Source organism: Cricetulus griseus, chromosome X (assembly GCF_003668045.3).
Source record: "Cricetulus griseus strain 17A/GY chromosome X, alternate assembly CriGri-PICRH-1.0, whole genome shotgun sequence".
NCBI classification, from domain to species: domain Eukaryota; kingdom Metazoa; phylum Chordata; class Mammalia; order Rodentia; family Cricetidae; genus Cricetulus; species Cricetulus griseus.
The window spans coordinates 3,308,929-3,332,010 of NC_048604.1; the positions used below are offsets into that span (position 1 = coordinate 3,308,929).

General features: G+C 35.9%; 1 protein-coding gene and 1 long non-coding RNA gene across 4 annotated transcripts in view; one reads left to right on the forward strand and one right to left on the reverse strand.

Moving 5' to 3' along the window:
• Window positions 1–23,082, forward strand: part of LOC100754835 (gamma-aminobutyric acid type A receptor subunit alpha3) — a 160,113-nt gene that overhangs the window by 129,933 nt on the left and 7,098 nt on the right. Inside the window, exons 6-8 of the mRNA XM_035450193.1 lie at window positions 1,792–1,935; window positions 9,059–9,211; window positions 19,418–19,629. Coding sequence (XP_035306084.1) covers window positions 1,792–1,935; window positions 9,059–9,211; window positions 19,418–19,629 — 509 coding nt within the window. The remainder of the gene's footprint in view (window positions 1–1,791; window positions 1,936–9,058; window positions 9,212–19,417; window positions 19,630–23,082) is intronic.
• The window catches only part of LOC113837607, a 36,638-nt gene continuing 19,538 nt past the window's right edge, over window positions 5,983–23,082 (reverse strand). Inside the window, exons 4-6 of one of the 3 annotated variants that reach the window (XR_004771479.1) lie at window positions 18,385–18,505; window positions 14,039–14,179; window positions 5,983–6,198 (exon numbers count right to left, since the gene is read on the reverse strand). This is a non-coding gene — a long non-coding RNA (uncharacterized LOC113837607). Of the gene's footprint in view, window positions 6,199–14,038; window positions 14,180–18,384; window positions 18,919–23,082 lie in introns of all 3 variants that reach the window. The other 2 variants (XR_004771478.1, XR_003488275.2) reach the window with 2 other exon arrangements.

A 23,082-nucleotide genomic window follows, 5' to 3' on the forward strand; every position in this document is an offset into this window, starting at 1 on the left:
CACACACACACACACACACACACACACACACACACACACACCATACATACACACACACACTCACACACAGACACACAGAAATGTAAAATAAATATTTTTAAAAAGAAAGTATCCTAATAATTGTAGGACTAATTGTATGTCAGTGTGAAGTATTGTTATAAATATGTTTAAGAAATGATTGAGACAATTTGTACAACAATTTATGTGGAGAAGTTAAATCTCTTGTACAATTATCTTTTAAAAATATTTCTGTGTGCACATGTATATGTATGGAAGACACAGATTGGCACTGGGTGTCTTCTTCAGTCATTCTCCACCTGTCATTTGAGACAGTATCCTAGTGAATATGTATCTTAGTGATTTGGCTAGACAAACTAGCCATCCAGCTTGAGCTCCAGGTATGCTTGTCTCTACCATAGTAACACTGGAACTATAAGCATGTACCTAGATTTTTATATGGTAGATGGGGGATATGAACTTGGGCCTTCATGTTTATGTGGTAAGTGCTTTACCAATTGAGCCAATCCCAAATCACCTCATATAAATTTTTAGGCACATCTGACAACACATATATAAAACTATCATAGAATTATACATAGTTGGTCAAGGTACCAATGGGAATTTTGATGTCCATGAGTTCTTTGTATGTTATTCCTTATAAGTTAATCATAGAATGGTTTACTTATTTGAAAACAAGTCCTAAAAATGTATACAAATCATAATCAATATACACATGTAAGTATTAATGCAAGTTTTGCTTATGATTAGTATAGTCACTATTGCAAATTTTTGCAAAGAGGTTTCCTTGTTTTACTAGAAGATTCACTAGAAATTATTGGCTTTGTGGTAAAGTATTGAACTAGAGAATATTAAACATATAGTAGCTGATATCTTGAGGTGGAGACACTTTCCCTCTCTGACTTTAACAACAGACAGCTTAAAATTTGGAGGAAAGAGTCAAACTCTATGGTGATTAGTTTCCCTTTCTGAGCCTAGGTTCCCTACTTAGGGTTAGGTTCTCACTCTATGAAATTCAGTGTAGAAATACCATAGGAAGAAATCAACTCATGCATTTATGATATTGACAAAAACTATGTGTCTCTATGCCAGCTCACACCTTTGTTAATATGTTAACAATAGTGTATTTGACATTTTAATTTAAATCAAAGAGAAAACATTGATAACCTGGTATAAAAGAAAATGTGAGATTTCTGGTTTGCATATTAAAGTGATAATAAGTAATGAAAATAGTAATCATTAATTATTGCTATTTTAATTTGGTTTTTTTATTTTTAACCTAAAATATCATTAGTTTGAATTTTTATCCTAATCTCACATGCTCATCTCATCATTAATTGAAGAAAGTTTTATTACATTCCTGGCAATTTATTTCTATTCCCAGCCTGATTCACTCAGGTATGTTTTCTGCTCTTGTCTTCTTTGAGTTTGACATTTGGGGTTGAGGTGGTATTTTAGTTCTTCTTCCATATATCTATACATTTTTCCTCCAAGAAAAGGAAAGGTGTTATTATAGAACATTGTCAGTCACTAAAGGTACAAAATATGTAGTTTTGTGTATGTTATAATACTATAATAAGTATTTACTGAGCAGTTATTAAAGGAGCGGATGAATAGAAGGGGGATTCACATGAAAAAACAAACATGTAACTAGAAAGCTTTGTGGATGGAAGCTGTATTAAATTGAATATTATTAAATCATGTACATGTTTAACATGATAGGAAATCATTTTCCTTTCCCTTAAACTTCTTTTTCAACCAATTCTGCTATAGACGCCTATACCAAAGCTGAAGTGATTTATTCTTGGACTCTTGGGAAGAACAAATCTGTGGAAGTAGCACAGGATGGCTCTCGCCTGAATCAATATGACTTGCTTGGCCATGTTGTTGGAACAGAGATAATCCGCTCTAGTACAGGTATTGGCTTGTTTATTAAACTTCTGTGTTATCTGTACAATATGCCAGCATTGTATTTATGACTTATTTAACCTTTGAAACAGTTTTGAGATTCAAGTGGAGTCAGCAAATTAGTTTCTTCACTACATCACCCTCCTTAGAGAAAACATTTTTTCACAAAACCTGTGAAGTCTTCTCAAAAGCTCAGCTTTGGGTAAAAAAGCAGTTTTTGACAGACTTGCTCTGTAGTATGCTATTTGTCCATTTGAATACTACCTTATTCTAGGGGTGCAATGAAAATGGAAATTTACTTGAAATTAAAAAAAAACCACAAAAGAAAAACAGAGTAATTGGGAAAATGGAATAGATACTAGGTCCCACATGTCACATAAAATACTTTGTGCTATTATAGTGTGGAGGTGTTCAGCATTATTTTTCAAACGCTAATCTCTGTGAGTTCACAATGATCAATAACGTTTGATACCCAGCCATTCTTTCATGATTTGAACATCATTTGACTATGACTTCATGATGTTATAGCATGCTCATTTTGTCTGTTCTTCATTTTAAGACTAGGAGAACGTGGAACATGTTAGAAATGTCTTTGCCCAGGGCTGTGCATTTCCTATCCCCAGGAGTCTATTCTGCACCAATTAATTGTGTTCCCAATTCTGGTCCTCTTCTGAAACACCTACTTGACATCAAATTTGAAAATCAATCTTACTAGTTATCCAAGCAGCCCAAGATATCATTTCATGGTTTAAACCACTGTTTCAATATTATCACATGGAAAATATGTGTTCATAACAAGAACAATAAAATTGCATGAAAAAAAGCCAGTAGAGAAAATTTGGATACAACCAACCCACCAATGTATTTATAGGCTCTGTATCAGCAAATTCAGTCAAGTGAAGAATGAAAATCTGTCTTAATTGTAGGCTAAACTATGTACATATTTGTCATTCTCTATACAATGTAGTGTAAGAATTATTTGTGTTGTATGTCATATTTTAGTTGTAAAGAACAGTATAGCTGAAAATAGACTTTATATACATATTTTGCAATTTTATGCAAGAGACTAGAACATTTGGGGATTTTGTATTAATAGGGGCTCCTGAAACCAGTCCACCAAAATTACAGACTTACAGTTTAACTCTTTAACTGCACTACCTAGAAAAATCCAGAGAGTGGAGAGATACCTCAGTAGTTAAGAGTAATGGCTGCGCTTACAAAGGACTTGGGTTCTCTACTAATATATAGACAGTGGCTTATAACCCTGAAAACACAGTTGCAGGTGATCTGACACTATCTTCTGACTTACCCAGGCATCCACAAGCTCATGCGCGCGCGCACACACACACACACACACACACACACACACACACACACACACACACACACACCTGAGATATGGAGAGATGGAGATAGAGAAGTAGACAGACACAAACATAGAAATCAAAATAGAAAAATAGAAAATTTTTCTAAAAAGATTTAATTGACTTGTGCATGTCACTATATGGAATTCCTTTTGCACACTGAAATGTATCAGTATTAAAGGACCAATACCATTTATTCTTTTGCATATTTTGTGCATTATGCTTTTTATAGTTTTCATTCATTAGATGTATAGGAGGCAAGCAAAATGCACATATAATTTAGAACCAATATAGTACAATGGTAATAAAGGCATTAACACTTGTTTTGTTTACTTTAAACAAAACTAAAATATTAAAATTAGAATTCTGGATAATTATTTGTATTTTTCTGTGGAAAATGTAGCTTTAAATTGCTGAAACTCAGCAAAATAATAGTTTCATTTGTAATGGCACTGTGCAGGGCTCATTATTTGCTTAACCAATTTTCTACCATTATGCCCTGTGTTTAATTCTATTAACAATATTTGTGTAGACCCTCCTTTTCCAGACAGCATTTTGCTACAGTGTAATTATCTGTCTATGATACAGACAGAACACTTTTTAAAAATAACACATGTTGGCAAACTGCTGCTTTGAATATTTAACCAAATTCCCTTTCCCACTATCCCTGTATGAGCATGCCAGTTTTCCTTTTTCCTTAGCAATATTGGTATTATGAATTCAATTATTCCCACCGATGAAGATATGTCAAAATATTAACTGTATCAATGTGGAATGCTACCTTATTTGGGAATAGTGTCATTATAAATGTAGTCACTGACGATGAGGTCATATTGCAGTAATGTAATATCATTGGTATTCTTCTGAAAAGGGGAACTTGGACAGAGTGAAGAATGAGCATGAAAGACTATGAACATAAACGCTGTGATTAGGTGGATGTTTCCATAAGAGAAAACAAGTTGAGATCACTAAGAGGCAAGGAAAGAGTCTCTTACAGGTTTTAAACAGAGTCAGGCTCTACTTATAACTTCATTTCAAACCTCTGAGTGATACAGTTGTCTTGTTTTAACATATCCAATATCTGGAAAATTTTTTGGCAACTTCAACAAATTACTGTAGCCAGAAAATCTTGTTTTATTTTTCTTAATAATGAAGAAATTAACATATACATGGTGATGAAATTGATAATGAATAATTGTTGAGCATGAAGTGTGTTCAAGACATAGCACTAAGGACATGTAGTAACTTATTTTAACCTTGAACAACACTGAGAAGTAAGCAGTATTGTACCAGGTATCTGGATAAAGAAATCATGGATCAGAATAATTCAGTGCCTTAAGCACTTATGTTTTACTTCTCTCCATGTTTATAATGTTCTTATACTGTTATATCTTTTTACTTATTGAGCTAGAACATAGATTACTTTGTGTCAAGTATATGAATGCATAGTACACTTCACTCAACCACTACCATTCTGCTCCTCTACGAGATTCAATATGTCTTTATGGCTGTGTGTAACTGTCACCTATGTTTCATATGCTATCATTCCTTTTGTCTTTGTTTCTTTGTCTTCTTTCTTTCTAGAAGTTTAAAGAGTACATTTAGTTACTCTGATGGTCACAATGAGCACTAATGATAGCACATCCTAATCCCAGAATCTTTGAGCATGTTAGGTTATGAAGGTAGAATTAAGGTTTCTTATATGGTATTTAAATAAAGATATAGTCCTGGATTATGCTGGTAGGACCAACATAATGACAAAAGTTCATTCATAAATGTCAGGCAGGCAAGAAGACCAGTCATAACAGAAAAGCAGGGTTACCAAGCAGGAAATGCTGGTAGCCACTTCCCTAGAATCATCAGAAAGAATGCAGTTTAGGCAATGTTATATATGAGTAACAAGATATTACATGTTTTCTCATAAATATACATATTTTTATTTTATACATATCACTCAAATGTATTTAATGAAAGCATGGGGTTTTGAAAATCTGGTTTGAGATTTCTGACCTTCTGAAGTGTGAGAGCATAAATTTGTTAAAGGACTGATGAAGAAACAAATATAGCTCTCTGTTCATCATTAAGATTTTAAAAATTGGTATTAGAAATTTAAACAGAGCAAGAAACACACAGAGAGAGGAAATATTAAGTAATATGTTTTGTTGGGGTTGAATTACTTCTTTACTGGGCATCATCCATTTTAATTTAATCACTGCTCTGTAGAAAGAGCCTGTGAAGGTTTTGGGGGAAAGGTGTCCTGGCTTTTTCTTTGGACAGAAAAAAAGCAAATATCTCAGTAGCTCACTGTGCCTGTGCTGCGCTCCTCTATTCACTTATTCTTGACCTGTTTTCTGTCTTAGTGGTTCATACTTGTTTTTTTTTTTTATCATTTAAACACTGCATTTGTCATGTACTTAGGTCCATTTCTAAATTTCGTTTTCTCTTTTGCTTTTTCTGTTTCTGAATCAAATTATTGAATAAGAGTAGATATACATTTTACAGCTACCTTTAGCTATCATGCTATATATATATATTATGTGTGTATGCATATATGTAGTAATTCTAGGGAAATAGGCAAGCAACATTAACCATGGTTACTCATAGCAAATTAAAATAAGATGGGTGAGTAGGGAACATTTTGGTATACATACTTTCATACCTTTTTATTTAAGAACTATGGAAATATTATTACCTCACATAAATGTGGCAGTAATTCTCTTGTAAATATTGAATATGCCCCTCCATGGAGGTTCCATTATATGACTAGGAACATTATGGGTAAAGAAGAGACTTCCACTCCACAGGTGTTCTGTTCCATATGGTTGAATTTCTCTCCAAATGCTGTCAGTCTCCTCTCCACTGTGATGTAATTGCAGAGTTTTTATGTCTTGGTTCAAGATTCAAATATCTGTAAAATAAATGAATGAAATTCTTCAAGCTTGTTGACTAGTTATTGACACCGGTTTCTATTTAATTACTGACTCAATTTTCTCCCATTTGGAAAATTATTATATTGGTTATTTAGGATACTTAAGACTCATATTTTTTCCAATCACTTTTAGATGTTTAACCTTTTGCTACAACATCAGTTTATTGTAATTCCAATTGTTTATGCTGTGTCTATGTGTAGAGAGATCCAAAAACAGGAAACTGAAAGAAAGAGACATAAAGGAAACACAGAGACATGGAAATTAAAAGACTACAGAAGGCAATATAAAGAATCAGGAATAGGTGTAGGGAGAAGAAAAAATACCAGATATGGATTTAAGGCAGGAATACTGCTTTATTTGTATATTGAGTTAATTTGTGAAGATATTTTGTTAAAATCCTCTATGTATTTCATAACTCTCAATAGCTAAGTTACTTATAATATAGCTTCAAATATTTCACATGTAGCTCAGGTAATGTTAACGGGCTGGAATGAGAAAGCAGGGGAAAATTCTCCAAACCACTTAAATAATCATTTTCATAAAAGCAAAGAGAGACAGCAATAGAGGCCAAAAGAAGGGAACATAGCAATTCATCTCAACATTGATTTGGTAAGCTGTTCTACATTTCAAGCTTAAATAATAGATAATAATTAATTTATAAACATATTATCATATTGACTATTTCACATACAACACAGATGGTACTTAAGCTTAACAAGATAGATCTCACCAGTGAAAATAGAATTAAAGGAAATGGAAAATTTTCCCAATTTCATGAAAGTCTGAGTTCTCACTTTGACAGAAAAAATATGGAGAGATGATGGAAAATGTTGGAGATATATCTGAAAAGAACTTGTCAGTGAATTTGTACAATGGATTAATTTCCTAAATATCTGTGAATTGCTAAAGTGGCCTTCCATTTTCCTCTTGTCTTTTTCTAGTGGATTCTGATAATCTGAAAAAATTTTAAAAGGCTGAAATAAATGATGGCTCCTCAACCAGGACAAGGCTTTAATTTTCAGTAAGAAGATGGCTTTTGCCATTTTTAAAACAGAAAACAAAGCCAATAGTGAAGAAAGGGGAGAAAAGCTTGAAGATAATATATTCAGTTATTTAAAACAAATAGTTGATTTGATGAACTTTTCACAAGTACATTTATCTTTATTTCCAGATTCATAGAGTGTAACTGTGAATATTAAATAGTATATACTAACATTAATATATCAATTGCATTTTATGTATTAAATATTTCACATGAATCAGGGATATAAGTATGGGGAAAATGGTCAAGCTAATTAGAGTCCAACTCTTGGGAGAAATAAGTCCTCAACTCCTTATCAATAGGAAAGGGTGAAGGAAGGGTTGTGGAAGAGGATAATAAAAGTGTTGGAAGGAGAAGAAGGGACGAAAGGAAAAAGGAAGTCGGGTATATGGAAACAAAGAGACAAAGGGACAATATGTGGCCAAACATTGTGAATATTTTAAATTTGGGCTCATTAACCTGAGAGCTACAAGTTTTTGAGATGGGATAATCTGTTGACAGAATCCATTTGGAATAGAATAGGGGAGAAAGTAAAATGTCAAAATTCCTATTAGATGTTCAAATAGTTATGCTAAATAAAGATCTAGCTACAGATGCACACCCCAAGGCTCTTATAACAAGTTATTATCACCTTGGTGGTTTAAAACAGACTAAATTTCTTGTCTCTCATATTTGGTTAGGATTCTGAAATCAAAGCATCGCCAGGATTATTTCTATTTAGAGACAGTGAGGAAGAACCTGATCTTTGCCTGTTTGTAGCTTCTACTGATGGCCAAACATTTTTCTGCTGCTTGGACTGAGGATACATCATGCTAGTCTCTGTCCCTGCTATTCATGGAAAATAGAGGGTTCACCTATGTCAAATGCTATTGAAAAATACAGAAGACTGAAAATTAACGATTGGTGTTAACTGAGTAATAATTGCTATGGACTGTTGTTTACAACCTATCAGCAACTCTGTTAAAGAGCATGAGATTATATAGGTTAGTTTAAATTCTGCTGTGAGAACTTTAAAACAATTTATATCTTCATATATTGGTGTGTGTGTGCTTGCCTGTATGTACATCATGTGCACTCAGGGCTCACAGAGGCCAGACGAGAGTGTAAGCTCTTCTAGAGATGGAATTTCAGGAGGTTGTGTGTTTCCTAATGTGGGTACTAAAATCTGAACCTGGATCCTCTGCAAGAACCTATGCATGCTCATCATAACTGATCCTTCTCTCCAGCCCTCATGTGATCTTTTGGTTCTAAACAAATAATGTATGTAGGATACCAAAGCATGATGATGAAAAGAATAAACTGTGAATACAACCTATGTGATCTTCATTTTGGAGCACCACTAGTTACTAACTGGGTGCCTGTGCGAGGTGTTCTGCTTTGAGAACTTTAAAACCATTTATCTATTGTTGTTTGAGTTTCTTGACTTGCAAAATGACGACCACAGGAGTTCACACACTTCATAGGGCCATTGTGAAATTAATTATTTTTAATAAAGTGTGTAGGAAGTACTTTCTTTATGAAAACATCATTATTACTTATTACTTAAGTAAAAACATGATTTGAATAAACTTGTCAGATTTGCTTTGCACAAGTTGTTGTAGCATATTGTTAGTGTATCTTTCACACCAAATTACTATTACATTATTTTCATTATTACTGAGCTCAAGAGTTCGGAAGGCATTAGGATGTCTTAACTTGAATGTGAGATTGAGGATCTCTGGGAACAAAACTGAGGCCCAAGTTGCTTTAACAATATTTGTATGACTCCATGCTGCATAATTTTATTCTCTGTCCAGGAGAATATGTCGTCATGACAACCCACTTTCATCTGAAGAGAAAAATTGGCTACTTTGTCATCCAGACCTACTTGCCATGTATCATGACTGTCATTCTGTCACAAGTGTCTTTCTGGCTTAATAGAGAATCTGTCCCTGCCCGCACAGTCTTTGGTAAGTGCTTCATGGAGAATGGGGGAGAAGTACTTGTATAGTCCTAGTAGAGGTAAGAAAGGCAGAGGAATGGACTGCTACTGCAGAAAAGGATGCTATCCAAGCCCAGTAGCAGTAATGGCATTGTCAGATGCTGAGATTTCAAGCAACCAAATTCTTTCTTTTTCTTTCTCTCCATTTTTAGTTAAATTACATTATGAGACTGACACAATGCCTACTGCATGCACTAAGGAGGTGCCTGTTTATTTAAATTAGAAACAAGATTATTTTACATGTCAATCCCAGATCCCTTTCCCTCCCCTTCTCCCCTGCTGCCCCCCAACTAAAACCCTACCTATCACATACACTTTCTGCTGTCCAGAGAAGATGAGGCCTTCCATGGGGGGGGGTCTTCAGAGTCTGTCATATCCTTTGGGAGAGGGCCTAGGCCCGCCCTCATGTGTCTAGACTCAGGGAATATCACTCTATGTAGAATTGGCTCCCAAAGTCCATGCCTATGCTAGGGATAACTACTGATCTACTACAAAAGGCCCCATAGATTTCCAAGGTCTCCTCACTGACACCCATGTTCATGAAGTCTGGATCAGGCCAATGCTGGTTTCCCAGCTATCAGTCTGGGAACCAAGAGTTCCCCCTTGTTCAGGCCAGCTGTTTCTACAGGTTTCATCAGCCTGGTCTGGACTCCTTTGCTCATCACTCCTCCTTTTCTGCAACTGGATTCCAATTCACTTCAGTGATTAGTTGTGGGTGTCTGCTTCCACTTACACCAGCTGCTGGATGATGGCTCTAGGATGGTACATAAGTCAGTCATCAATCTCATTATCAGGGGAGGGCATTTGAGGTAGCCTCTCCTCTGTTGCTTAGATTGTTAGTTGGTGTCATCTTTGTACATCTACAGACATTCCCCTAGCTCCTGATTTCTCTTGAAACCTATAATGGCTCCCTATATTTTGTTATCTCTTATCTTGCTCTCTTCTGTTCTTCCCCCAACTCAACCTCCCTGCCCCATCATGTCCTCCTCATCCCTCCTCTTCTCCCCTTCTCATTCTCCTAGTTCCCTCTCCCCTCCCCTCATGCTCCCAATTTGCTCAGGAAATCTTGTCCCTTTCCCCTTCTCCAGGGGACCATGTATGTCTCTCTTAGAGTCCTCCTTGATTCCTAGCTTCTCTGCCAGTGTAAATTGTGGGCTGGTAAGCAGCCAAATTCTTACCAAAGGAGCAGGGCTACAAATGATGCAGTAGTGCAATTACCCAAATGTTTCCTATCTTATTTTGTCCTGGGAACCAGGAAGAAATTGAGTCTTCAGTGAAATACACACATATTTAGTGCAGAGAGTAGAAAAAGTCAAGGGTGGATAACCAATCTGAAAACAGATAAATAGATTGGGCTTTATTTTAAAATTTATTTTATTTTATGTTTATAAGTATTTCCCTCTCTGTGTATGTGTTTGTGTGTGTGTGTGTGTGTGTGTGTGTGTGTGTGTGTGTGTGTGTGTGTGTGTGTGTGCTGTGCTGTGTGCATGCCTGGTGCCTATGAGGTGAGAAGAGGGTATAAGATCCATCTGGAACTAGAGCTACAGATGGTTGTGAGCTACCATGTGGTTGATGGGAGCTAAATCCAAGTCCTCCGTAAGAGGAACAAATCCTTTTAACTCCTGAGCCATTTCTCCAACCCTCAGGAATAATATAGTTAATATATTTATGACTTGTTGTATATGTTTCAGCCTTTTGAGAGAAAGAATTCACTGCTATTCAGTAAAGGCTGGGTGTACACTTTAGATGGTTTCTCAAACAGTACGATGCAATTAGAGAAATTTATTTCAGTATGATGTTACTTAGATCTAGGAAGAAGTTTATATTGGCCTCTTTTTCCTCAGAGACTTAAAGCATTTTCTGCCAGTTTTTCCCACAGCAAGTTTTTCAGAGGACAAAAAATTTATTCTTCCAGGCTGTTGAATCACTGGGTAAACAGAGTTTGTGAAGCATACAATTGGATATGCTAGATACTCATATAGAAGGCATTTCTGCCAATATCTTGAAGCTGTGCAGTGTTGTTACATCAATAGTAAATGATGTTTCAGAGAGAAGTAGCATATTGGTTCAGGTCCAGGAGAACATAGCAGCAGCAGCAGAGAGAAAGTACAAAAAAATAAGAAAGGTATAACATTATAGAAGAATAAGTGTTGTGATAAAGGAAGCAGGCCAAATTGGAAGATGTTCTGTTGTTGTCTTATAGGAAGAAAGAAAGGCTCACTAGCCAAGAAATACAATTGATGTAGCATTGAAAGCTGCAAAGGGCAATAGATTATTATTATTATTACACCAGACCCTTCAGAGAGAGTGGGACCCAGGTCAAGATTGACCTTAACTCAGTAGAACTAATTTCAGGCTTATTATGCCTAGATCTGTAATTGCAGGTTTGTGGTATTTTAAGACACTAGATATATGATAACTTATTATATCAACCATAAGTAATAAAGACAAAAAACATTTCCACAAATCCAATACCATTGAATGGTTGTGACCTCAACGTAAAAGAAAATTAAGAAATTATAGAGAGATAATGTGAAAACATTTTACATTATATGTAAAATACAGGCTTCCTTGAGAATTTATTCTTTTTATAATGGCCTCATACTAATTCAGAATTCTTATTTACAGTAACTGCACTGACAAGAAAACCTCCAATTTTAAACGTTAATTTAAAAAATTAAAGACAAAGACCCAAGAATAGCCAATATTGTCTTTAATAAAACAGACTGGAGAGATATGCCCCATAAGATGTCAAGATGATTTAAAATGCAATAGTCATTAAGGCAGCATTGTATTGACATAAAGAAAAGAAAAATGAGTAAATTAAACACTACAATGAACTTGAAGGTATTCTCTTGTATATAGAAACTTGACTTATCACAAAGATATAATTGGAGATAATTAATCGAGAATTATTCATGGACTTAAATACAATAATTAAAAAAATGATGCCCTTGGAATAAAACACAAAAATGATACAATGTCCATGTATCTTATGGAATATGTACGTTAGCTGTATAAGAATTGGTCAAACATTTTCCCAAGTGATTGTATCATTATACATAACCCCCCTCCCTAATTTGGATATTCTTCTCTTATACATATAACCAATTGAAATGAATAATGTCATAAAATACATTAAATAAAAACACTTTAATAAGAAAGCTCATATATTTTATCCACAAAAATGCAGTAATGACTAGCCATATATTGATACAACTGTATACATTTCTCCAAAAAGCTCAAATGTGAAAGATATTTTCACTTTATTGTGTATGGATTATACCACACTTTAAAAATACAGGCCTGTAGGACTATAGATGTTGGAGTAATCAAACAGAGATTTTCAAATAGTCATGATAAATATTTATAAATAAATGAATGAAATGAGGGAAAATGCAGGAGACAGACTGGGTTCAGGAACATGATGATTATCATAGAACTTGAAATACAAATGAATATTCATTTATTTAAAAATAGTTAAGTTACCCCTGAATTAAATGATAGACCAACAGAAAATACCTATAAAGACAAAAATATGAAATGCACAGAGAGAAATGGCATGAGATTCACCAAGAAGGCCTAAAACAGTAGAATGGCAAAAGTGAAAGAATGGTTGAGACAATTTTGAAGAGATAATAGCCTAAAACTGGCCCTATTTAAAGAAGGATATGAAGTTAAAATTGGAAGGAAATCTATAAACCCCAGCTAGCTGAGCTGAAAGAATGCAAATCTGTGATTGTTAGCATTAGACTGTTCCTGAATGAAATACTGATAGCCACCAATGTTCAGTAGTAGTGCATGCTTTTAATTCCAGCACTCAGGATGCAGAGATGTATTGATCTCTAAGTTCAAGGCCAGTCTTGTCTACAAAGAGAGTTCACTGGACAGCCACAGCTACACAGATAAGAAAGAAAGAAAGAAAGAAAGAAAGAAAGAAAGAAAGAAAGAAAGAAAGAAAGAAAAGAGGGAGGGAGAAGGAGGGAAGAAAGGAAGAAAGAAAAGAAATACAGATGGATGTTCACTGAATGAAAGGAAGATTATCTTACAATGAAGGTTGAAATTATTAATAAATAAATGAGTTATGGTGACTGTTTATTAAATTACAAATAATAGCAATGACTTATAAATAAAATACTCTAGTCTAATATAATCTATGTAAGTTGATATAGAACTTAAAAATATTGTAAATATTATCATTATTAATGAAAAATATCTATTAGCATTAAATTTTCATAACTCAAGGGTACATAATGAGAATTGTCTATATCTTTGCGGACTGTTAAGTGTACAACTACTTTAATAAACTTGACAACGTCATATAAACTTAAACATATCATACCATATAGTCTTCCAGTTCCATCCCTAGGCATTTATGAAGAGAAATGAAAGCATACTTACATAAATACTTAATGCAATTTTTAGACACTTTTATTATGTATTGAACATTGGAAACATTCAGATGCCCATTAATAGTGAATAGATGGACAAATTAAGTTACATTAAAACTATGGGCTCACTCTGAAATCAAGAAAAGCACTCTCAAGATGAAACATGAATAAATGCAAACTATTACATTTAAGCGCATATATCCGGACACAAATGAGCACATACTGTATGCTAATGACATGAAACTGGGCATGTGGCTGAGAGCAAGAAAAGGGTGTTAGGGACATGAAAGAGTCTATGAGAAGGGTCATGTCAGTTCCCCTCATCATGCAGTTTGATGGAAAAATACATCTTAACAAGTGTATTAGAAGTACTAATATGAAATGAGAAGGTCAGTCAGTTCTACCTTAGTCCTTGAAGAAGAGCTTTCTGGAAGAGTCTTATAAGAGAATCGCTGTCATGCTGGCTCCCCCCCTTTTTATGCTGAGGCACTCTGTGGAGTATGCTTGATTGAGAGTCCTTGCAACTTTGACCACCTAACAGCTCTCTGTAAGGTGACAAATCTAAATAAGTCCCAAAGGCTAAACTAAAAAACGCTCTATTGATATATGGCACAGAACATTTATGGTACAGTACAATTACTGTAGATGTGCTCAGGTGGACCATGCATTTGTTCATAGCCATGAATGAAGTAGTTTATTTCTCCCATAAGTCTCTAATTCCTTCTTCTCAATTTAATTTTTCTGAGAATTTCATACATAAGTACTGAGTCTGCATCACTCATACACTCCTTTTTTATATATTGGGGATGGTGAGGTCTGTGTCTATTATCAATTTTTGTTTATAGGTACTAACATCAAATTGAGGGCTGAAATCTATAAAGTAGAAAAAAAGAAAACAATACAAAGAATCGATGTAACAAAGAGTTGGTTCTTTGAGAAAATCAACAAGATAGACAAACCTTTATCCAAATTAACCAAAAGGCAGAGAGAGAACATGCAAATTAACAAAATCAGAAATGAAAAGGGGGACATAACAACAGAAAATGAGAAAATCCAGAGACTCTTCAGGTCATATTTTGAAACCTTGTACTCCACAAAATTCGAAAATTTAAAGGAAATGGACAATTTTTTGGATAGATATCACTTACCAAAATTAAATGAAGAACAGATAAGCAATTTAAATAGACCTATAACCCCTAATGAAATAGAAGCAGTCATCAAAAGCCTTCCAACCAAATAAAGTCCAGGGCCAGATGATTTCAGAACAGAATTCTACTAGAAATTCAAAGAAGAGCTAATACCGATACTCCTCAAATTGATCTACATTATAAAAGCAGAAGGATCATTGCTTTTATTATGTTCATTGCCAAACAAGATAATCTCAAGAGATGCCAAAAAAGCCTTTGACAAAATCCAACACCCCTTTGTGATAATGATAAAGGACTTGGAGAGACCAGGGATAACAGGAACATATCTAAACCAATAAATGTAATATACAGTAATCCAAGAGCCAACATCAAACTAAATGGGAAGAAAATCAATGAGATTCCTCTATAATCAGGAATAAGACAACTGTCCATTCTCTCCATATATCTTCAATATTACACTTGAAGTTCTGGCTAGAGCAATAAGAAAACAAAAGAAGATCATGCTGTATACAAATTGGAAAGGAAGACTCAATCTTTCACTATTTGCAGACAATAAGATAGTTTACATAAGTGACCTGAAAACCTCTACCAAGGGACTCCTACAGCTGATAAACACCTCCAGCAAAGTGGCAGGGTACAAGATTAACTCAAAAAAAGAAAAAAACAGTAGCCCTACTATATAAGATGATAAGTGGGCTGAGAAAGAAATCACAGAAACATAGCACTTTACAATAGCCACAAACAACATAAAATATCTTGGGGAAATGCTAACTAAACAAGTAAAAGACCTGTACAGCAAGAACTTTGAGTCTTTCAAAAAAGAAATTAAAGAAGATACCAGAAAATGGAAAGATCTCCCATGTTCTTGGATAGGTAGGATCAACATAGTAAAAATGGCAATCTTTCGAAAAGCAATCCACAGATTCAATGCAATCCCCATCAAAATATGGGCACAATTCTTCACAGACATTAAAAGAACAATTCTCAACTTTATTTGAAAAAACAAAAGACCTGGGATATCCAAAACAACCCTGTACAATAAAGGAACATCTGGAGGTATCAACATCCCTGACTTCAAGCTCTATTATAGAAAACAGCTTGGTATTGACACATAAATAGACAGGTAAAGCAATGGATTCAAATTGAAAACCCTGATATTAACCCAAACACCTACAAACACCTGATATTTGACAAAGAAGAAATAATTATACAATGGAAAACAGAAAGCATCTTCAACAAATGGTGCTGGCATAACTGAATGTTGGCATGTAGAAGACTGCAGATAGATCCATATCTATAGCCATGCACAAAACTTAAGTCCAAAGGGATCAAAGACCTCAACATAAATCCAGCCACACTGAACCTCTTAGAAGAGAAAATGAGAAGTACCCTTGAATGAATTGGCACAGGAGACTGCTTCCTGAACATTACACCAGTAGCACAGACACAGAGATTGACAATTAATAAATGGGACATCCTGAAACTGAGAAGCTTCTGTAAGGCAAAAGACACAGTCAAAATAAAACGGCAGCCCACAGAATGGGAAAAGATATTCTCCAACCCATCACACAGAGGGATGATTTCCAAAATATACAAAAAACACCAAGTAATCCAATTAAAAAATGGGGTACAGAACTAAATAGAGAATTTTCAATAGAGGAAACTAAAATGGCTGAAAGACACATAAGAAAGTGCTCAACATTCTTAGCCATCAGGAAAATGAAAATCAAAACAGCTCTGAGATACCATTTTACGCCTGTCAGAATGGCTAAATTCATGAACACCAAGGACAGTCTATGCTAGAGAGGATGTGAGAAAGGGGAACACTCCTCCATTGTTGGTGCAGTCACTTTGGAAATCAGTATGGAGGTTCCTCAGGAAAATAGTAATCAGTCTACCACAAGATCCAGCAATTCCACTCTTAGGCATATACCCAAAAGATGCACATTCATACGACAAGGACATCTGTTCAACCATGTTCATAGCAGCATTATTTGTAATATCTGGAACCTGGAAACAACCTACATGCCCCTCAACTGAAGAATGGATAAAGAAAATGTAGTACATTTACACAATGGAGTACTACTCAGAAAAAAAAAAATGGAATCTTTAAATTTACAGGCAAATGGAAGAAATCTTCCAAAAAGACAAATGTGGTATGTACTTACTTATATATGGATTTTAGACATAGATCAATGAATTAGCAGCCTACAATCCATACTGCTAGAGAAGGTAGGAAACAACGAGGACCCTAAGAGAGACATACATCAGGCCAGGAGTTGGTGGCACACACCTTTAATCCCAGCACTCAGGAGGCAGAGGCAGGCGATCTCTGTGAGTTCGAGGCCAGCCAGGTCTCCAGAGCAAGTGCCAGGATAGGCTCCAAAGCTACACAGAGGAAACCCTGTCTCAAAAAACCAAACCAAAACAAAACAAAACAGAGACATACATCATCCCCCAGAGAAGGGGAAAGGGACAAGATCTCCTGAGCTAATTGAAAGCATGGGGCATGGGGAGAGGGCATTAGGAGAAAGAGACAGTGAGAATGGGAGGAGAGAGGAGGACATGAGGGAGCAGGAAGACTGAGTCAGGGTAAGAATAGAGGAGAGCAAGAAAAGAGATACCATAATAGAGGGAGCCATTATAATTTTAAAGAGAAATCTGGCACTAGGGAAATGTGCAGAGATCTACAAAGATGACCCCAACTAACACTCTATGCAATAGTGGAGAGGCTACCTTAAATTCCCTTTTCCTATAATGAAACTCATGACTACCTTATATGCCATCCTAGAGCCTTCATCCAGTAGCTGATGGAAGCAGAAGCAGACACCCACAGCTAAACACTGAACTGAACTCCTGGAATCCAGTTGCAGAGAGGGAGGAGTGATGAGCAAATGGGTCAAGACCAGGCTGGAGAAACCTACAGAAATAGCTGACTTGAACAAGGGGGAGCTCATGAACCCCAGACTGACAGCTGGGAAACCAGCCTGGGACTGATCTAGACCCCCTGATAGTGGGTATCAGTTAGGATACCTGGGAAGTCTATGGGGCCTCTGATAGTGGATCAGTATTTATCCCTAGTAAAGGAATGAACTTTGTGAGCCCTTTCCACATAGAGGGATGCTGTCTCAGCCTGACACAGGGGGAGGGCCTAGGCCCTGCTCCAAATGATGTGTCAGACTTTGAAATCCCCCATGGAAGGCCTCACTCTCCCTGGAGAGCAGAAAGGGTATAGGGTAGTGGGTTGTTGGGTGTCAGGGAATGAGAGGAGGGAGAGGGAACTGGGATTGACATGTAAAACAAGCTTGTTTCTAATTTAAATTCAAAAAAAGAAAAAAATCAAGTACTAACATTTTAGCTGATTCTCACATTGTTTAAGCTGTGATTTTGCTACTCAGCTTGGATGCTAAGTTCCTGCAAATGTGCACCTTTACTGCCTTTGTTGTAAATTCTTCTCTAGTCTAGATTTTCATGTATACAGAAAATGTGTGAGTAAGGAATTCAAAGAAGCAAGACAGGAGAATTATCACCAGGAGTGGTCATTCACAAGTCTTACTCTCAATAGAGCTAATAGATCCAGTGATTCCTCTGTTGCATCTTACCCCATAAGCATTTCATTCTTTGTCCTTCTTGACCCATGCACAGATTGTTTTCATCCTCTTCAGTCTTCCAACAATCAGATTAAATCTGATTGAGTTGGGGAATATGAAAGTCCTGGGTTATCTGATACACACAGATGGGGAGAAAGAATGCACAGAGGGCTTATAGGGCTTACCAAGCTACAAAATGAGTAAGTGGCAGCCAAAATATCTCAAGATACAGCTTTTGGAGTAGTTTTGATTGCCCAGAAATCTCAACTGAGACCTAGAACTTGATGCAGTTACAGAAACATGTTCCCTAGTAGTTTGTTGCCTTATCAGAAGAAATCACAAAAAGAGAAGAAGAAACCAGACTGAACTCAGACCTATGCCTTGAATCATGACCTTAGTTTCAAGCTTGTCAAAAAAACTACCAAGACTGAGAGAAGGGTGAGCAAAAGGAGGACATGAGGCAAACACTGATCTCCAATTCTCTGGAGAGGAAGACTCTTCTTTGGTCTCCACAGGCCTATCCTGAAGATGAGGGATTTTTCCTTCCTGTTGGGTTATAGAAAGAACATTGAGATCCATCAGTAGGCTGATCATTAGAGCAAGCAGATTTAGCAAAAATGTAATTCTTTCTAATTTGGAAGCTCTCTTGCAACAAACTGAGCTACCCATTCTTCAGCAGAAATGCTTAGTCAGAGGTTAAGGGACAACAGTAAAGGTACTGCACTAAAGAATCTAATTCTTATGGCAGTTGCAATAAAGTTGATCCTAGGTTAATCTATCTTTCTTTCTTTCTTTCTTTCTTCCTTCCTTTCTTTCTTTCTTTCTTTCTTTCTTTCTTTCTTTCTTTCTTTCTTTCTAGAATTTACTTTAAAATAGGGCATTACTTGAAGCAAAGGGAAAGCACAGTGTATTACAAGAAAGTAAATCAGGATACTCCACAGACAACACAAGTTAAGGGACCTTACTGAGTAAGGTGAAGCACTTCCTTTCAGTACACTGCTAGGGTCTTCCAGTTGCAACTGGCTCTTGACTTTTCTCTCCTCAGGTGTCACCACTGTTCTCACTATGACCACCTTGAGTATCAGTGCTAGAAATTCCTTACCTAAAGTGGCATACGCGACGGCCATGGACTGGTTCATAGCCGTCTGTTATGCCTTTGTATTTTCTGCACTGATTGAATTTGCCACTGTCAACTACTTCACTAAGCGAAGTTGGGCTTGGGAAGGCAAGAAGGTACCAGAAGCCCTGGAGATGAAGGTGAGTTGCAATAAAGGAAGGGCTGGGAAGCACTTCCCGAGAGATCTGTATTGGGACCAGAAGTGAACAGCCTGTAGCTTGCAGGAACTGAGCATGGCTACGTGCTATTCACTGGGGTCATCAATCCAATTCTCAACTGGAGTGTTTCTTGGCAACCTGGGGATCAACTAAGAACTATGAAAAGGAGGATAATAGCATGTAGGGCTTATGTCTTGTATTGAGTCAAATATTACTGTGATGCTGTTAGACTTTGGGGACATTGGTACTTAGAAAGTATCCAAAAACTTGGAGTTTTATCTACATCTGAAGCACAGTCTCCAAGACCACTTCTACCCCTCACTCTCTGAAACATTCACATTCCAGTCAAAATGAAGTGCTCATTATTCTTTCCAAGTCTTTGTCTATTTTTTATTCTCTACCTGAAGTGCCCCTTTTTTTCTTCCTGGTAAACACTTATTCATTCGTCCAAACTCAAGTAAAACATTACTATCTCTGTAGAGCTGTTAGGAACCATGGAGCCTGGACAGTCACCCAAGGTTTCTCTACAAAATTGGAGCATCCATCTTCAGCCTGCAGGCCCAGAATATCTGACAGACCTTTTCATGAAATAATAATTTTGTAGGACTGGCCTAAATTGTCTTTGCAAAGTTCAGCAGTCAACCTCCTTTGTGTTCTGCTCCTCCAATTTGGACAGCATACTGTTATCAATAAAGGCAAGGGCACTTTCTTGCCCAGTGTCTAGCTTTGTCACATTTGAAGCAAACTCCATATGGAGGTTATTTGATGCCCATTATCTTTCTTGAAGTAGATTGGTACTGTCAGAAGAGATGTGTCTCAGAGTTATGAAAAGCCTTATGTTACTAAAACATCTTAAATGTCATATTCTGTATGTCTCTGAAGTGTTTGAAGCCTACCTATCTATCCAAAATACATGAGAATAAATAAAGTTTATTTCTATCTACATCTAAACCCTTACTACAAGTTTGATTGTTTCTTAATTATCCTAAACAGTTTCTAATAGTAGCTTTACATTATAATTTTAAATGAGTTGTATAATTACAGGACTTACAATATGCTATAACAAAATAACCTTAAGTTTGTATCAATATACAAAAATCCATACCAATGTAAAATATTTTAGAATAGTAGTTGCCTTTTATTTTAAAAGTAGATTCAATAATCTACTTTTATCATATTATTCATATACCCCTCCCCCTTTTTCACTAGATAGGAGAGAAAGGATAGAGGAAAGAAGAAGAAAGAAAGGAAGAAATCCCTTAATCTGACCTCCTCTGTTTAGTTTCCTCCCTGACCATGACCAATAACAACTTGCAAACAGCACCCCTCCCAAACAATGACAAATATCCATAACCTACTCAATGGCCAAGAAATCACCTATCCCACCTCTTGGGAATATGGATATTATGTTCTTAAAATTACTCCCTGTTGCCTGAGGGTTGATAGCATCACTAGGGGACCCTGAGAAAAGTGGGATAATGGTCAAGTTCTGGCAGAGTTAGCTGTATCATTTGTTGCCCAGTCTCTGTGTGATGGGAAAGTGTAGGGCTTACCTGAATGGCTAAATTAATCTGTGAGCTGAACCATCTCAGCTAGCAATTATAATTGGACTTTCTTTGGACTACATGCTCCCAAATAATAACACAGAGACTTATTAAGTATGAATGCTTAGCCTTAACCTAGGCTTGTTCTCAACTTGCTCTTAAAACTTAACCTGTTTATATTACTCTGTGTTCTACCATGTGACCCATTACCTCTCCTCAGTATCATGCATTCCACTTCCTCTGCACCTCATTGAAGAATCCTTTGCCTCTCAGTTTTTTTTTTTCTGAGTTTCTCTCTGTAGAAGTCCCACTTATCCTCTCCTGCCTATCTATTGGCCATAATCTCTTTATTAAAGCAATCAAAAGGTGTGTTAAACAGGTGGAGTAAAACAGAGACACATCTTCATGGTGCACATAATAATTATCCAACAACACTTATATACATAATTTAAATAATTTCAAAAAGATTTTCTACTATATTCAGGTAGTATGAATGCACAGATGATTCAATGCATAAAAATCAATAATATACCTACCACTTAAACTAAATGATAGAAACAATATGATATATCATTAGATTCAGAAAAGGCATTTGACAAAAATCTTAACATCCATCATGATAAAAGCCCTATAGAGACTTGGGATATAGTGGACATATTTCAACACAGTTTAGACAATATACAATAAGACCCCATCCAACATCATCATAATGGTAGAAAAAACAAATAATTTCCACTAATACAAGAATTGCACTCTACTTATTCCTATTCAACATAATAAGTGGTCTTAAAGCAATAAGTGAAGGAGATGAAGGGAAATGAAAATAGGAAATTCACAGTATCTTTATTTGCAGATGATAAAGTTTTATGTGTAAAAGTCCCTGAAGACTCTACCAGGAAATTCCTTCTGCTGATAAAAACAAAATCAGCAAAATAGCTGTATACAACATTAACAGGCATTTTCTTCAAAAGCTGTAAATTCTTGGTCTTTAATGTTAAGGATAGCTTTGATATCACAGATTTGTTCTGTTCTTTTCCCAGAAGTACCGATTATGTATACCATAGAGATTTATGTCATCTTCTATATCTACAATTTCTTCTCTAATAATATTAACTTATTATTATTTTTAATTTAATTTTATTGCCATTTTCTCAAACCTATTTTCTGCGTCTTTCATCATTTTCAACAATTCCTACTCACTTTCATTTTTGTGATATCTTCTTCAATCACTTACACACCTTACCTTTGGAAACAGGGTCTCTCTCTGAATGAGAGCTAATTTACTGGCCTTTGAGCCCTAATGATCTTTCTCTACCTTCTCAGTGCTGGGATAACAGGCATTTGATTCTTATCTCTGACTTTTTACATGGATTTTGGAGATAAAAGTCAGGTCCTCATATTTGCATAGAAAATAGTTCACTGACTGAGCCATTCCCCCATCCCTAATTGGCTTGCATTTATTTCATGATCTTTTATAACTTGTTTTCATGCTTTCCATGTTCCTCTTGTGTATTCTCCAACAATCTTTATTGCTCATCTTCCATTCTCTTGCAGCACATTTTGCATCAGTTATTATTTTAAGTTGCAATGGAGCAATTCTTTTCTACCTATTTTGTGTGGAAACACCATTTTAGGAAGTGACTCAGGGGATGATTAGGGCAGGGTTGAGCACTTGAAAGTGAGTTGTACTCTTTGTAATTTGAGCATCATTTTCTGTCTATATAAATTCTGCTGGGCACTAGTACTTGTGATGATTCTGCTTCTAAATAGCAAGAAGTTTCCCTTGCTCACTGAAAAGTACTCTATAGTGTGTGTGTGTGTGTGTGTGTGTGTGTGTGTGTGTGTGTGTGTGTGTGTGTTCGTACTTCCATGTGCCCCTTTGGGGCTATAC